The sequence below is a fragment of the Canis lupus genome, chromosome 5, assembly GCF_003254725.2.
Source record: "Canis lupus dingo isolate Sandy chromosome 5, ASM325472v2, whole genome shotgun sequence".
NCBI lineage: Eukaryota > Metazoa > Chordata > Mammalia > Carnivora > Canidae > Canis > Canis lupus.
In genome coordinates this window covers 36,854,195-36,870,499 of record NC_064247.1, presented here as the reverse complement: position 1 = coordinate 36,870,499, position 16,305 = coordinate 36,854,195, and the positions used below count along the sequence as shown (strand labels likewise).

General features: G+C 42.9%; 1 protein-coding gene across 15 annotated transcripts in view; it reads right to left on the bottom strand.

The window, feature by feature from the left end:
• Positions 1-16,305, bottom strand: part of MYOCD (myocardin) — a 100,998-nt gene that overhangs the window by 17,958 nt on the left and 66,735 nt on the right. For all 15 annotated transcript variants that reach the window (XM_025428342.3, XM_025428350.3, XM_025428347.3 and 12 more), the window contains 3 exons: positions 14,891-15,016; positions 9,075-9,322; positions 7,362-7,515 (listed from right to left, as the gene is read on the bottom strand). In XM_025428342.3, the coding sequence (XP_025284127.1) occupies positions 7,362-7,515; positions 9,075-9,322; positions 14,891-15,016 (528 nt within the window). The remainder of the gene's footprint in view (positions 1-7,361; positions 7,516-9,074; positions 9,323-14,890; positions 15,017-16,305) is intronic.

Sequence of the window (16,305 nt, the reverse complement as noted above, 5' to 3'; positions counted from 1 at the left end):
AAGATACATTTTTTTTTAAAACGGCCAATAATGTACATGTACCAGCAGTAGTAATCCAAATAAATAAGTATAGACATATTTCTGCACTCATCAGATTGACAAAGGAATTAATTACACTTTGCATTATTGAAACAGCAGCAAAAATGAGCAAATAAAAATTTGTTTTTTAAAAAAGTTTCTTAATACCTTGTTATTCCAGTGTGGTCCTTAGACCACCAGCTCTGACGGCATCTGAAGACATGTTAGAAATGCAGACACTCAGGCCTCCTCCCCACATCTACTGAATCAGAACCTATATTTTACCCGGAGCCCCAGGTGGTTTAGTGTGTACATTCATGCTTGAAAAATGTTGCCTCAGCACTGTTTCTGGCGGTAGATTGGCACAAACATTCAGGACAGAAATTTTTACAATATGTAACTCTTTGGCAAGAATTTTAGTATTTTGGGGGGACATCTGGGTGGCTCAGCGATTGAGCGTCTGCCTTTGGGCTCAGGGCGTGATCCCCGGTCCTGGGACCGAGTCCCTCGTTGGGCTCCCTGCACAGAGCCTGCTTCTCCCTCTGCCTGTGTCTCTGCCTCTCTCTGTGTGTCTCTCATGAATAAATATATAAAATCTTTAAAAAAATTAAAAAATTAAGTTTACAAGGAAATATATTCTGCAATGCTATCTGTGGGTCAATTATCTTTTAAAATACTCTTTATTTCTCCCTATACTATCATGTTTCAATAGTAAATAATTACTTTATAATCACTTAGAGGTTATTTTAAAAGGATTATAACAACTCACTCTGCCGCAAGCGTAAGCATACCATCACCCCCTTCGTCTTTCTGGTATTGTTTTGTCATTTTCTCTCAGATTTGCTGGGTTGAAAAAGTGAAGAATGGCAACTCATTATTGTTTTAACTTTGAATTACTTAAAATTAATGAGTTCTATGTTTATTTTTAGAATATGTTCTGACACTGAATATTTTAAACTACATCATTAAATAATGAAGCTCATATTCCAAAATAACCTGAATAATTGTTGAATTTAGTTTACCTTACATTTCAGAGTATTATGCTGTGTGGGCTTGCTTGGGACAAAGGTTTGTGTACACTCACTGATGTTTTTTAATTGCCAATCACTCTTTCAACTGCATATTATGGAAAATGTCGAACATATATAAAAGTCGATAAAAAAGTATAACAAACCCATGTACCCATCAACCAGCTTCAACAACAATCCATCCATGCCCAGCCTTGATTCATTTAGACCTCAAACCACTTCCACTCCATTTCCTGAATTATTTTGAAGTACATCACACAATTTGATCTGTAAATATTTTGATATCTTTCCTTAAAAAATAAGTGCATTAAAAAAGCATGGATCAAAGGCCATTATCATAACTAAAAACCCACATGAACAATTATTTCTTAATATCCATCATATTTTTCCCAGTTTTTACATTTCCCATTATTTTCTTGTTTCTCCCTCATGCTATCATGCTCTCTGGCTCTCCAGTTTCTTAGATACATGAAAAAAAAAAAAAAAAAACAACCACATACTACATTAGTAAAAAAGTACATATACTATGATGTTACCACGTATACCTAAAAAAAAAAAAAAAAAAAAAGATTTATTTATTTATTTATTTGAGAGAGAGTGAGCAAGAGTTGGGGTCAGGGCAGAGGGAGAGGGAGAATCTTAAGCAGGCTCCCTGCTGAGTGCGGAGGCTCCATCTCATGATCCCAAGATCATGACCCTGAGCCAAAACCAAGAGTTGGATGCTAGGGACACCTGGGTGGCTCAGTGGTTGAGCGCCTGCCTTCAGCTCAGGGCATGACCCTGGGGTCCCGGGATCGAGTTCCACATTGGGCTCCCGACAGGGAGCCTGCTACTCCCTCTGCCTGTGTCTCTGCCTCTCTTTGTGTGTCTTTCATGAATAAATAAATAAAATCTTAAAAAAAAAAAAAAGAGTCAGACGCTTAACTGCTCCACCCAGGTGCCCCCCACGTATAACTTTTAATGAGAAATCAAACTCTTTTTCTCAGTGCTTTTCCCCTTTTACTCTTTTTAAGTAAAACATAAGCATCTGGGGAGAACAACCACCTTTGATACCTTATCTTTCCGATTGCCTGTTGTAAGGGTCACCTTCATTAATTCCTCCTATTTCTTCCTTTTCCAAGGAAGGAGGTGGTTATATCACCTGCTTCCTTTATTCCCCTTCTCTCCTTCCACCCTTTCCACTCTTTCCAATTGCTCTCCTTCCATCTCTTTCAGTCTTGTGGCTTCAACGAACCACCCTACTTTCCAGACGATTCCAAAATTTCTGTGCCTAGCCTGACAACACAGTTGAGCTGACCTAGGTTGGTATGTTTCTAACTGCTTGGAAACTGGATAGACTTTCCCTCTTGGTTGTCCTGATGGTACTTATGACTCAATTTCCCCAAACTGAATGCACTTGCCAATACCCCTTCAGATCACTTCCCCATTCTATCCTCCTGTTTCCTGCCCCTGGTATCCCAATCCTGAGTGATACCTCTCCTCATTCACCCAGTGGCCAAGTCCAATTAAGGTTTCTCCATCTGTCCATCCCCTTTTCCATCCTCATCTTGAGTGACAAAAGAAAACCTTTGAGATCACTCAATTAAAAATGGAACTTGTCTCCAATCCAGTAATCATACGACCGGATATTTACTAAAAAAAAAACAAAAACAAAAACAGGAATTTAAAGGCATACTTGGATCTCTATATTTAGAGCAACATTATTTAAAATAGCCAAATTATGGAAGAAGCCCAGTGTCCATTGATAGATGAATGGATACAGAAGATGTGGTATATGTATACCGTGGAATATTACTCAGTCATAAAAAATAAAAAATCTTGCCATTTGCTATAACATGGATGGAGTGAGAGAGTATAATGCTAAGTGAAATAGTTCAGTCAGAGAAAGACAAAATACCATGTGATTTCGCTCATATGTGAAATTTAAGAAACAGAGCAAAGGAAAAAAGAGAGAGAGAGAAAGAAATCAAGAACACGCTCTTAATTATAGAGAACTAATGGTCACCAGAGGGGAAGTTGGTGGCAGGATGGGTGAAATACGTGATGAGGATCAAGGAACACACTTGTTGTGATGAGCTTTGGGTGTTGTACAGAATTGTCAAATCGCTATATTGTGTACCTGAAACTAATACAACCCTGTATTAGTTAACTCTACTGGAATTTAAAATTAAATAAAATAATTAAATTAAATTAAATTAAAACAAAACAAAACAAAATCACTCACTTAAGTTTAAACCCCAGCTTTGTCATCTATAACCTGGTTAATTTGCATAACCTCTTTCTGGCGGGGCGGGGGTGGGGGTAGGGGTAAGCAAGACATTTATACAGTTACCATATGACCTCAGTGAAACTTGTGCCTACAGTATAAATGGTAAACTCACAACTGATCACTAAAACTTTACAACATGCAACACATGTAGGGATGTTAAGTTGATATGATAAATGTCATATGTCTCCCAAATATAACTCCAGACTTCCTACTTTAATTTCTTAAAATACACAAATCAGTGTTACCAGAGAAACTAAAACTAAATCCTATGAATTTACCAAACTTATTCATAATTTAAAGGTTCTTAGGCTTCTACAGGATGAGATCTAAGTCTATTTTCAGATGTTAGCATCCTGGATTGACTTGTGGGTTCTGGAAACAAGACAAAGTTGTCAAATGATCAGATCAAGGTGAGATGGCTTCTACAGGTCTGAAGAGAAAATGTAGAGATAAAAGAATCTCTTTTACATGTTAACCTGTGTCCTCATAGAACTAACATATTTCCCTCACTTCTCTTACCTGTGCCATTAGGGTTGATGTTAGATTTATTAACAATATTTTTCTCCTAGGGGTACCTGGGCGGCTCAGTTGGTGAAGTGTCTGACTTTGGCTCAGGTTGTGATCTCAGGGTCCTGGGATCAAGCCCCGCATCGGGCTCTGTGCTCAGCCGGGAATTTCCGTCTCCCTCTGCTCCTCCCTCCACACATGCTTGCTCTCTCTCTCTCTCAAATAAATAAATCTTTAAAAACAATAAAACCTTTAAAAACAATTAAAAAATCTTTAAAAAAACAGTATCTTTGTTCTATATAGAAAATCATTTTATAGCATTCATGATAAAAGTAAGTATCAAAAATATTTGATATGGTTTATGCCTTACTCATTTGATAATGAGTTAGACCTTATTCATTTAGCCTCTTCGAGGTCCTGATTTTTATGTTCATATTTAAAACCTATTCTGCAGGGTGAAAATGGAAGCAAATCTATACAGCATGGTCAACTGATAGTTTACACTAAAAAAATGTCAGTTGCTGCTATCATCATTTCCCAGAACCTATGCTAATTCTAACTCTAGCCAGCCAATTGTTCTGAGCATGTGCCATCAAGGAAATCATCTTTGGTGGCTCTGCCAGATGGCACATCACCCATGACTATGGGTGGGACTATGTTGTCTGGGGTCAAGGAAGCTTCAGATGGACATGAACTGGGCTCCCATCCTAAGGTAGGCTGATTTTTTCAAAATCTTAAAAAAAACAAAAACTTTTTGAAAAAGATTTCTCACAATCCTGAGATCAAGACCTGAGCTAAAATCAAGAGTCAGATGCTTAATCAACTGAGCCACCCAGGAGCATCTAAAAAATCTTTTTTATTGTGGTTAAAGATGTACGGGCATCAAATACACTATTAGCACTTCTAAGTATGCAGTTCAGTGGAATTACTACACTCACACTGTTGTGCAAACATCACTATTATCTATCCCCAGAACATTTCCCACATTACAGAAACTGTGTACCCATTACACACCCACTCCTCTTTCCTCCTCTCCCCAACCCTGGCAGTCACCATTCTACTTTTTGTCTCTTTGAATTTCTCTAGGTATCTTATAGAAGTAGACTCATATGATAGTTGTCCTGTTGTGTCTGGCTTACTTCATTTAGCATATTGTTTTCTAGATGAGAGGACCTAATTTAATACCTCCATGGATTTATGACCTGGGGAGTGAAGGTGGGTGACTTGCTCTGGAGGGCATTATCACAGGCCTATGAGATCCTCTTCAGGTCTGTGGATGCTAAATTGGAACGAGCTCAATGAAAACCTAAGCATTTTTATTCCAAGTGGAAGGAACAGAGGAGCTTTTGATATCATAACCCAAGATACATTTTATTGACTGCAGTTGGCCATTGGCAGCCATAGAATTAATCTTCTTTCATTTGAAATAATCCCAATCTCACCATTCCCCCAAGGCAGACAATGACCAAAGACGGGGAATGGGAATAGAGGGTGACCAATAAAGGCTTGAGAAAGCCTGGCACGGTGAAGACCATGGGGATCTGTAGGAATTTGGCTTTTCAGGGACAAATGATAAGGTCCTTTGGGGAGGAGAGTAATAGGTGGGTGGAAACCAGATAAACAGTTGGAGTCAAAGACAATGGGGAGGCATTCAGGGGAGCAGGTGTGCTCACACATTAGAGAAGTCAAAGGCATGGCCAACATGCATATGAGAAAATGCTCTGCATCACTTGCCATCAGGGAAATACAAATCAAAACTACAATGAGATACCACCTCACACCAGTGAGAATGGGGAAAATTAACAAGGCAGGAAACAACAAATGTTGGAGAGGATGCGGAGAAAAGGGAACCCTCATACACTGTTGGTGGGAATGTGAACTGGTGCAGCCACTCTGGAAAACTGTGTGGAAGTTCCTCAAACAGTTAAAAATATACCTGCCCTACGACCCAGCAATTGCACTGTTGGGGATTTACCCCAAAGATACAGATGCAATGAAACGCCGGGACACCTGCACCCCGATGTTTATAGCAGCAATGGCCACGATAGCCAAACTGTGGAAGGAGCCTCGGTGTCCAACGAAAGATGAATGGATAAAGAAGATGTGGTTTATGTATACAATGGAATATTACTCAGCTATTAGAAATGACAAATACCCACCATTTGCTTCAACGTGGATGGAACTGGAGGGTATTATGCTGAGTGAAGTAAGTCAGTCGGAGAAGGACAAACATTATATGTTCTCATTCATTTGGGGAATATAAATAATAGTGAAAGGGAATATAAGGGAAGGGAGAAGAAATGTGTGGGAAATACCAGAAAGGGAGACAGAACGTAAAGACTGCTAACTCTGGGAAACGAACTAGGGGTGGTAGAAGGGGAGGAGGGCGGGGGGTGGGAGTGAATGGGTGACGGGCACTGGGTGTTATTCTCTATGTTAGTAAATTGAACACCAATAAAAAATAAATTAAAAAAACAAAAAAACAAAAAAAACAAAGGCACCGCCACTGCCTCCTTCAGTTCTTTTGTAAATAGCGGATGGATGAACATGCCAATCGTGAGCCCCGCTCTGGAATGTGTGAGGCTCAGCTCAAAGCCCAGGGTCATTTCAATGAACGGAAGTCCCTGAAGTCCGTGATTCATCCTAACTGCTCCCAGACGCAGGTAGCACTCGACACATTGTTGTCACATGTCAAGGCCGAAGTTCTCAGACTTGGGGATTTCACAGGACAGTATGTTGTTTCAAATTATGCAGCGGTCACAGGGTTACCAACATTTCATCTTGTTACACAAGACTAACATCCTTATTTAATGATAGCCCTACTTAATACGAAGAAAAAACTTAACTCTACCAGAAACATTCAACTTCCACCCACGACTATCATTGTTTCTACAGGATCTTTCTTTAGATTCAAAACATCGGGAGGAAATAAATACTTTAAATGAAGTGCAGTCAGGTATGCTGAACACACTTAGATTTATGAAAAGCCCTTTACGTGGTTCTTGTTTTTCACCAGAGATTGGTAAAAAGTTCATCACGGAACTGACTGCTGGTTTAGAGCATTCTGGAAGTCCACATCAATCTTATAGCACCCTCTATGCTAAGCTCTACCATGTATATGCCATTCCACTGGGTTCTCACAAAATATCACGTATGCAAATAAGCAATCTAAGATGCAGAAAAATTAAGAAACTAACCCAAGGTGGCACAACCAGTGAAAGAGCTGAGCTAGAAGCCCAGGGTCTTCTGCTGTATGGGAAGGGGCGGGGGCTAAAAATGTTAAAAATCTACTTACGTATTTGTTGGGGCACCTGGCTGGTTTAGTCAGTGGAGCATGCAACTTTTGATCATGCAATTGTGAGTTCGAGCCCCATGTTGGGTGTAGAGATTACTTAAAAGTAAAACCTTAAAACAAAACTACTGATGTATTTGTTGAAAGATGGGAAGGAAGGAAGGAAGGAAGGAAGGAAGGAAGGAAGGAAGGAAGGAAGGAAGGGAGGAAGGAAGGAAAGGGAAGAGAATCACACCAAATCCTATACCTTCAGGTCATCTAGGTTTGATGGCAGTGGGCCTGGTTTGAGAGAAGAGACACCAGTTTGTCCAGAAAAGTTGTTTTTGACAGGAGACAAAGGGGTATTGCTCAGTGGTGTTGAAGCAGAGTTTGGATTTCTGACCATCTGTTCATTCGGCTCCCTGAAAAACAAACAAAAAGGAGGCACTTAAAATATGGGCCATATATATATATGGGGGTGTAGTACTGTGATCTATGAGGAACTACATATTGGGTCCTTGTCCCTCTTGTTGGCACAGAGCTCCTAAAATCCTTAGAATCTCCTTCAGTGATGAGAGCCACCGAGGTGTCACCTGTTATGTCAGTGAGGCGACTTTGTGAAAGCCCCTAGGTCACCTAAGGATGGGGGCTGATTGCCTGAGAACCAACCCTGTGGTTTGAGATTGGGATTGTCAGCCCCACCCTCTGACCTCTGGGGAACCAGGCTGGAGGCTGAGTCATTCCTCAATGGCCAATGATTTAATCACTCTTGCCTGTAATGCAGCCTCCACAGCACCTAAAAGAATGGCGTTCAGTGAGCTTCCAGGTGGGTGAACACGTGGAGAACGAGGGGAGTGACCTGCTTGGAAGGGGCGTGGAAGCTCCTCACTTTCCCCCCTTACCTTGCCCCGTGCATCTCTTCCATCTGGCTGTTTCTGAGTTATATCCTTTTATAATAAACCAGTGATCTAGTAAGCAAAGTGTTTCTCTGATTTCTGCGAGCCACTCTAGCAAATTAATCAAACCCAAGGTGGAAATCGTGGGAACCTCTACTCTATAGCTGGGCTCAACCGAAAGCCCAGGTTACAACTTCTATGTAGGGCACCCAGCACCAGAGAATTGCTTGGTGCTGTGGGGAAAGGCCCCTACCCCCCACACATTAGATTTGGGTGGCCAGAACCCTTCATGGGTAGCTTGTGTTTAGATCAGGTCACAAGCTAATGGCCTGCAGGGATCAGGCAAGAAATAAATCAGCAGAAGAGGCAGGGTGAAGAAAACAACGGTGCGTGCTCAGTGGTAAGTGACAAGTGACACTCCAGCTGAGACCTGGGAGGACAGAGGGGAGCCATAGAGCCTTTGGCATAGGGGAGAGGGCATGGCCAGCTATGGCTGAGCAGATGCGCTGTCCTGTGGGCACACGAGCTCGCCTGGTTAAGCCCGTCTACACTCTGCACTCAGCATCATTGCCAACCCGACCTGAGGCTGAACGGGGACAGGTAGCAGAACCCACATCCCAACATTAGAGTTGAAGCGGATACCTAGTTAAAAGGTGACCCACAGTGAGGTCACATGCCTGGGTCCCGGAGTCAATTTTCGGGGCTGGTACCCAGTCACCCAGCTTTGTTGCTTCCTAAAGCATAGGGGCTGAGCAGATCCAAGAAATGGAATCATTCTTAGATGGGTTTTCTTTTCTGCTTCTACAATTCAATCTGAGAGGGCTAATCCTTTCTCTTTTCCCAAAGATACCTCTTACGAGGACATCGATTTATTTGCTACCCCCCAACCCTGGGCTTTCTGTTCCTGGAAAGGTGGGCATGGTTTCTAAATCCAGTCCCATTTGAAACCTATCAGATGAGGATGTGGTGCAATCGGGGACTCACTGGGCACCCAGGCGCTGGCCCCCTGAGCCTCAGACACAGAGGAGGCCTCCCCAACTGGTCTCTGCTCACCACTACCGCTGCCCTGGGCTCTCCCGACTTACTTGAGCTGAGCTTGGTGAATCCCGGGGTAGCTGAGCCGGTGCTGCTGTTGCTGCTGGCTGAGGATCTGGAGCTGCAGGAAGAGCTGCTGCTGCTGGAGCAGCCGGGCATAGGCCGAGTCCATGGGCGGAGGGGACTTCTCTGCCTTCTGGTCCGGGGGGATGTACTGGTGATATTTGAGCTTCTTCACCTTGGGCTTGGGGTCCTTGGGCTTTTTGTGGCGGTTCTTACTGTCGCTCAAAGATTTGGACTGCAAAGGGGATGAAGAAACAGCAGGTGCTTTAGGGGTGGGTAGGCATGGATGGATGTCATGGCTACATCACGAGGAGGTTCTGTTTAATGAGCTTTCTTGAATCCCAGAAATACAATTCAGCAAAGGCACAATGCACAAAGAGGTCCTGGGGCACTGAGGTATCTGTTGAACAGATCTATTGCAAGTGCCTCACCCTAGAAAGGGGGTTCATGAATCTTAGAAGTGGCTCCAGGAGCATTTCCTTCCCAGTGCAGAGTAAGATGTAAGCCTGCATTTCGCCTAGAATTCTTTCCTAAGCTAAAACCAACAGATGGCCTGATAAAGGACATGATCTGGTCTTGATATGGAGTCATAAGAAAGTTCCTTTCTATGGATACATGAAATCACCTTTGGTGATGCACTTAGAACAATGACTTATTAATGACATCATCTTGGATGAAATTAAGCTTGTCTTTAATGTGGCTTTTTGCTGCTTTGAGTGGAAAAGTAAGATAGCCCCCCCTCCCACCAATACCGCCAATACTGGTATAACCCCAGGAACTGACACCCTCTGAGATAATGATATTTGACTCACTATGAGAAGGGTCAGCCACCCACTGAGGTCCTTCTAGAAGCTTCCCATTGCAGAGCGTGACTTGGACACATTGAAAAAAGTCAAAGCTATAGGCCAGGAAGTTAAGACAAATTTCTGAACACGGTACAAATACTTTGCTACATCTCATCTGAAAATTGAGGAAAATATTCTTACTTTTTATCTCAGTGACCAATACAACGATGCTGAAAGATACCAGACAGATCTCACAGGACACTGTGGTTATACCTATGACCTGCTCCTGAAATCAAAAGGCCTCCATATTTTAGGAAACAGTAGTACGTACTGTCATCAGTTGAAAAAAATTAATTTTCAAGCCCTGACTTTAATTAGAGAAGCCTGAAATGAAGAACATGGATGTCATGACAAGTGTGTTGAGGATTTGCGGCAACCCTGCAAGGGGGGACGTGTGGTACCAGCAGTGTCCAGAAGAGGGGGCCCCTGAATAGCTGGTTGGCAGGGTCCCACTGGGCAGCTTCCCCATTTTAACCACAAAACACATCTGAAAGTGACCCATCCAAGCATACAACTTCCATTTCTCTGCCTCTGCACATCCCACCACTGGAGCCTCTTTTGTGTTTTCTCAAGGAGGCTTCTTCTCAGAAAGTAATAAATGATGAACACAAGAATTCCCTGTGTGCTTGGTGGATGGATTTCTCCTTGTTCCTTCATCGATTAGTGTTTGAGTTAATTAATCAGTCTTCTGCACTCATAAGAGCATTTCTGCAGGGCTCCTGCCATCAGCCTGGCCCTGCTTTGCTCCACCTCAGCTTCTGTTCCTGCCTCATCCTAGGACTTGCCTCCTCATCTGGGGGAGCTGCAGGCCCGGATTTAGCAGGTCAGTCGGGGTTGGGGAACTTTGCCTTCATGTTGCCTTGGTGCAGGGACTCTGAGCATTCCAGAAGTTACTCAAATTGGACTGTTTTCTCTGGAGAGTGGAAGGCAAAGGCTATTGAACCTGTGGAATTCTGATTCCACAGGACTGTAAAGTTTCAGACTCATTTTGAAACCAGGGGATACAAGGTTGTAAGTTTGTTTTTTTGCTTTTGTTTCTATTTCTGCCTAGAACTGCATGGCCCATGGGAGGGGAACACATTCGGCTCTCTAAAGCAGAGGTGGATACAACATCCAGTGGTTTAAGACCCAGGCGTGAATGTGTAAAGCAGGTTAGTATAATGCAAGAGGGCACGGCGCGGTCTGTGGGTCCATGATTGTTTTGCAAGAAGACATTCTATTCAAACCTGCTCACACCGTGGGCCTGCCCTGCAATGCACCACCCCAGCAGCCTACAATCAGTTTGCCTGTCCTGCCCTGCAAGACAAAATCCAAACCCCCTCTGCCAAACAAGACAGTTCACCCACCTGCATGACTCCCCCACCCCCACCCCCACCCAACAGCTTACCCCTCCAACCTCTTTTCTTTGTAATTTCCTGCTGTCTGCAACTCCTTCTGCACCTGTTACCCAACTTGGGCTCATCCTCTGAGTCCAGCTCACACTCCAGATCCCCTGGGAAGCCTTTCTCCACTCACAGCAAGAGGCCTCTCATCTGCAGGTCTCATATGGCATTTTGAGGCTGTCTGACAATGGTCACACCACTGCATACCCCGCTCAGGGGGTCGGGGAGACTGAAGTCCAGCCCCTGTTCTGCTTCCTACGCTACTGGCCTTGATGAAGGTGGTGCCCATCCCCTTCAGAAAGGGGACCCTCTTTCTTATTGTGGTAAAACACAAATAACAGAAAAATCACCCTGGTAACTATTTTATTTTATTTTAATTTTTTTTTAATTTTTTTAATTTTTTATTTATTTATGATAGTCAGAGAGAGAGAGAGAGAGAGAGAGAGAGAGGCAGAGACACAGGCAGAGGGAAAAGCAGGCTCCATGCACCGGGAGCCCGATGTGGGATTCGATCCCGGGTCTCCAGGATTGCGCCCTGGGCCAAAGGCAGGCGCTAAACTGCTGCGCCACCCAGGGTTCCCTGGTAACTATTTTAAAGTATACAATTCACAATGTTGTGCAAGCGTTATCACTATGTAGTTCCAGAATATTTTCACCAACCCAAAAGGAAACCCCATACCCATGAAGTAGTCCCTTCCCCTTCTCCATCTTGTGATTCCAAGAAAATACTCATCTGCTCTTCATCTCCATGGACTTACCTATTCAGGATATTTCATACAAATGGAGTCATACACTATGTGGCCTTTTGTGTCTGGCTTCCTTCAAGGCTCATTTCTGTGTCAGGCCTTCATTCCTCTTTATAACTGAATCATATTCCATTGTGTGGATATACCACATGCTTGCCCATCCCTCAGCTGATAGACATCTGAGTTAGTTCCAACTTTTGACTATTGTGAATAGTATTGTCATGAATATTCATGTCCAAGATCTTGTTAGAACACCTCATATGTACCTTACAAAGTCAATCGGGCAGAGATGTTTCCCTCGAGCTAGATTGCTTCCGTCTTTGAGAAGCCCTGTAGTATCCTCTTAATTTAGAGATGATGAATATCAAACAACTGAGAATTCATAGACATTGATCAGCAAGTATTTTCAATTCTTTGGTGGCATATACCTCAGGGGAGGAATTTCTGGGTCATATGGTAATTCTGTGTTTAATATTTTGAGGAACCACCAACCTGGTGTCTGTAGCAGATGTACCATGTGTGAGAGCTCTGAGCTCCAATCTCCACACCAATACTTGTGATTTTTCCATTATAGCCATTCTAGTAGGTGTGAAGTGGTATTTTGTTGTGATTTTTGAGTTTAATTTCTCTGAGGGCTAATGACACGGAATGCCTTTTCATGTGCTCATTGGCAATTTCTTTGGCAAAATGTCTATTCAGGTCCTTTGTCGCACATTTTTCTTACCTGGTCACAGCACTGTGTGGGTTAGTGGTAGCTGTGATACTTAATTAGACTATAGGCTCATTAGTGCAGGAGTCATATTTAAATTTTTTTTTCTTTATTTTGAGAGAGAGAGAGAACACAAGTGAGGGGGAATGGTAAAGGGAGAAGAAGAAGTAGGCTCTCCACTGAGCAAGGAGCCCAACGGACGCGTGGCTCAATCCCAGGACCCCAGGATCATGCCTGAGTCAAAGGCAGATGCTCAACCGACTGAGCCTCCCAGATGCCCCAGGAATCATGTTTTATTCAGATATGATAATATATCTTCTAGGAGCCTTCACTGAGAACAATTTTCCCTTCGTAGGATTTTATAGTTTTCAGGGTATTTATTCTTGTGCATTCTCTCAGTGGCCTCATATGTACCTTACAAAACCAATAGTGCAAAGATGTTTTCCCCAAGCTAGGTTGCTCCCTTCTTTGAGAAGCCCTATCATATCCTCTTAGCATAGAGATGATGAATATCAAACAACTGAGAATTCATAGACATTGACCGATCAACAGGGATGCTGGCTCTTCCACAAACAACCAGTCCTTCTGGATCAGCTGTGTGTCAACCTGCTCTTCATTGAAATTGACCTTCCCTTCCTCTGAGCAACTATCACATTTCCTTAGTGCAGTGAGGCTGAAGGCAGTGCTAATTTGACTTAAGCAAAATTTAAACACATTGGTAGAAATATTAACAAAATAAAATTTCTCTTGGTATACAATAGAAATAATATGAGCCATCTCCTTCCTCCACCTGCAGTGAACAAAGTTCATCAACAGTCATGTAATTCCAAAGCTGTTGAGCTGAGTAAATTGTAAAGCAAGGTTTAAGCTACTTAGGGAGTGAATTTTAAATGAGGTTTAGGGAGATTTACAGGGAGACTGAAATTTCTGCCATCCACTTAGAACTGCTTTTGTGTATATGCATGCAGTGGAAGGGACTCTGGGGCTGTTGCTTTAATACTGATGCTTAACTTATGATCTTTTGTTTCATTCATTCATTCATTCATTCATTCATTCATTCATGACAGACACACAGAGAGAGAGAGAGAGAGGCAGAGACACAGGCAGAGGGAGAAGCAGGCTCCATGCAGGGAGTCCAACGTGGGACTCGATCCCAGGTCTCCAGGATCACACCCCAGGCTGAAGATGGTGCTAAGCTGCTGGGCCACTGGCGCTGCCTCATTAACTTACGATCTTTTGAAAGATGTTTTATAAGAGATATCTCAGCTTTCATTAAGTGGTTGACCCTAGAGCTGAGATAACTTGCTCCCAAACTGATGAAAAGTTATTTGGGATAGGGGAACCTGGGTGGCTCAGTTGTTAAGTGTCCTACCCTTGATTTTGGCTCAGGTCAAGACCTCAGGGTTGTGAGATTGAGCCCCTCTTTGGGCTCCATGCTGAGTGTGGAGCCTGGTTAAGATTCTCTCTCTCCCTGTCCCTCTGCTCCTCCCCCGCCAAACAAAACAAAACAAGTCATTTGGGATAAAATAGTATGAAGAAGACCAAATGATTATTAGTAAGAGGCAGTTAATTGGTAAGAGGAGAGAGCCCTCTGTGAACTATTAAGTATAATGCAGAGAAAAGTTAACCAAGAATCTGCTATAATGCTTGTACTCAACTGGGAAGGCAACCCGTCCCTTTATCTCCAAAGGGAGACAGGCTTGAATGTTTGAGGTTTTATATTATGCAAGGCCTCGATCTGCTTCCTCTGCATAAAACCCAACTCCTCTCTACCTGTTTGTTGGTATTACCATCAGCTGTGCCTGTCTCTAGGCTGACCTTATGAAGTCTTTTAAGTCAGGAACATGCTGGCTGAGTTGTGATTGCAAAGAAATGCAAGCACATGGGTTTCTCCTCCATGGGGAAGATCCCTGCTGTGCCTACACAGATAACAGACTTGATCCGCACACACGGATGGCACCTTAATCCCCTCCTGACTTGCAATGCTCCCGGTGGATTGAGCCTACACATGGATCCATGTGACTCTCCTCATGTTGCCACACCTAACTCAGAGAGCTCTGCTCCCAGCTGGCTCTATGAGAAAGCACGCAGGCAGGTACTGGGAGGCTGGCCCGTCCCTACCTTTACGGCGGTGTGTACAGCGATCGGGTTGCCAAGAGGACCGAGCCCCTGCTTCCCTGTGTCTGACTGGTTGCTGGGCTGTGAGGCTGAGTCTTTTCTGTCATTTTCTGAGCCAGAAGAATGATCCTGAAAGCCAAATTTCAGCAGATTAGGATGCAGGAGGAAAAACTGTATGACAGAACCAAAGTAGAGGCCCTCCTCCTCTACCACATACATGGCTCTGCTTTTTCAATCTTAACTTCACATCCAAGTTCATATCACATTACCTCCCCAGGGAAAGGAGTCACATATGTAAGTTGTCAACCAACTGAGGTTACATTTGAGAGATAAAGGGGTCATCATTAATAATTATTCCAGAAGATAGGAATAGAAATGGCCTGTTGTAGGCCAACCCAGACAGCTGGTTACTCTGTATGAGGGTTCCACCTGTGACAATGTCTACTTGTTGGACTTGATAATGAGATTGATGAAAAAAGGAAGAGGGAGGAGTAGGTGTAGGAATTTAGTGGAACATAGGATCAAAAGACCTGATAAAAATGGTGTTAGCAGATAGAGGGAAAGTGCATGTATGTGTGTGTTTCTGGATATATATGTTTGTATGTATGCATATGTGTATATGTGCATGTACACATTTGCATGTGTGTGAGTCTGCACATATGTGAATGTGTCTGTACATATGTGTATGTGCATACATGTATAGGTATGTACATGTGTGTATGTCCAGATATATGTGTGAATGTATATATGTGATGTTTGTGTGTATATGCATGTGTTTATGTATATTCATATGTGTATATGTGTACATATGTGGTGTGTGTCTGTGTACATATGTATATGTATGTGTGGTATGTGTATTTATGTATATTTACGTGTGTGTATATGTGTGCATATGTGGTGTGTGTCTGTTTATGTATATTTATGTGTACATGTGTATATATGTATGTGTCTGTGGTGTGTTTATGTACATTTACTTGTGTGTGTATATATGTAGGTGTATACGTGTGTATATGTAGGGGTGTGCATGGAGTGTCACAAACAACCTTTATGAGATACATGTTTCTTCTGTGAAAGAAGTGGAAAAACAAGTAATTATCTTGTCCCTCTCCTGCAATCTGATGCTGTGACAAAAAGGGACAAGGTCTCCTCCTGGAGCATCTCAGCCCTTTCCTGAGCCTTGGCATCTGTAAAGGTCTGTAGAGCCCTTTCCTCTTGAGATTCAGTGTCCTTATCTCACTGGAGCTGCTAGGTGCAGGGACAAAATGATGCACTCAGCCTGGCATCATCCTGTGCTCGTTCCCTTCCACCCCTTCTTCTGGGTTAAGCAGACGAGAATTTGTCTTCTCCTGAAACCATTCTTAAATCAGAAGCCAAGGAACTTGCCATCAGAATCACAGATACAAAGGATCCAAAATTTC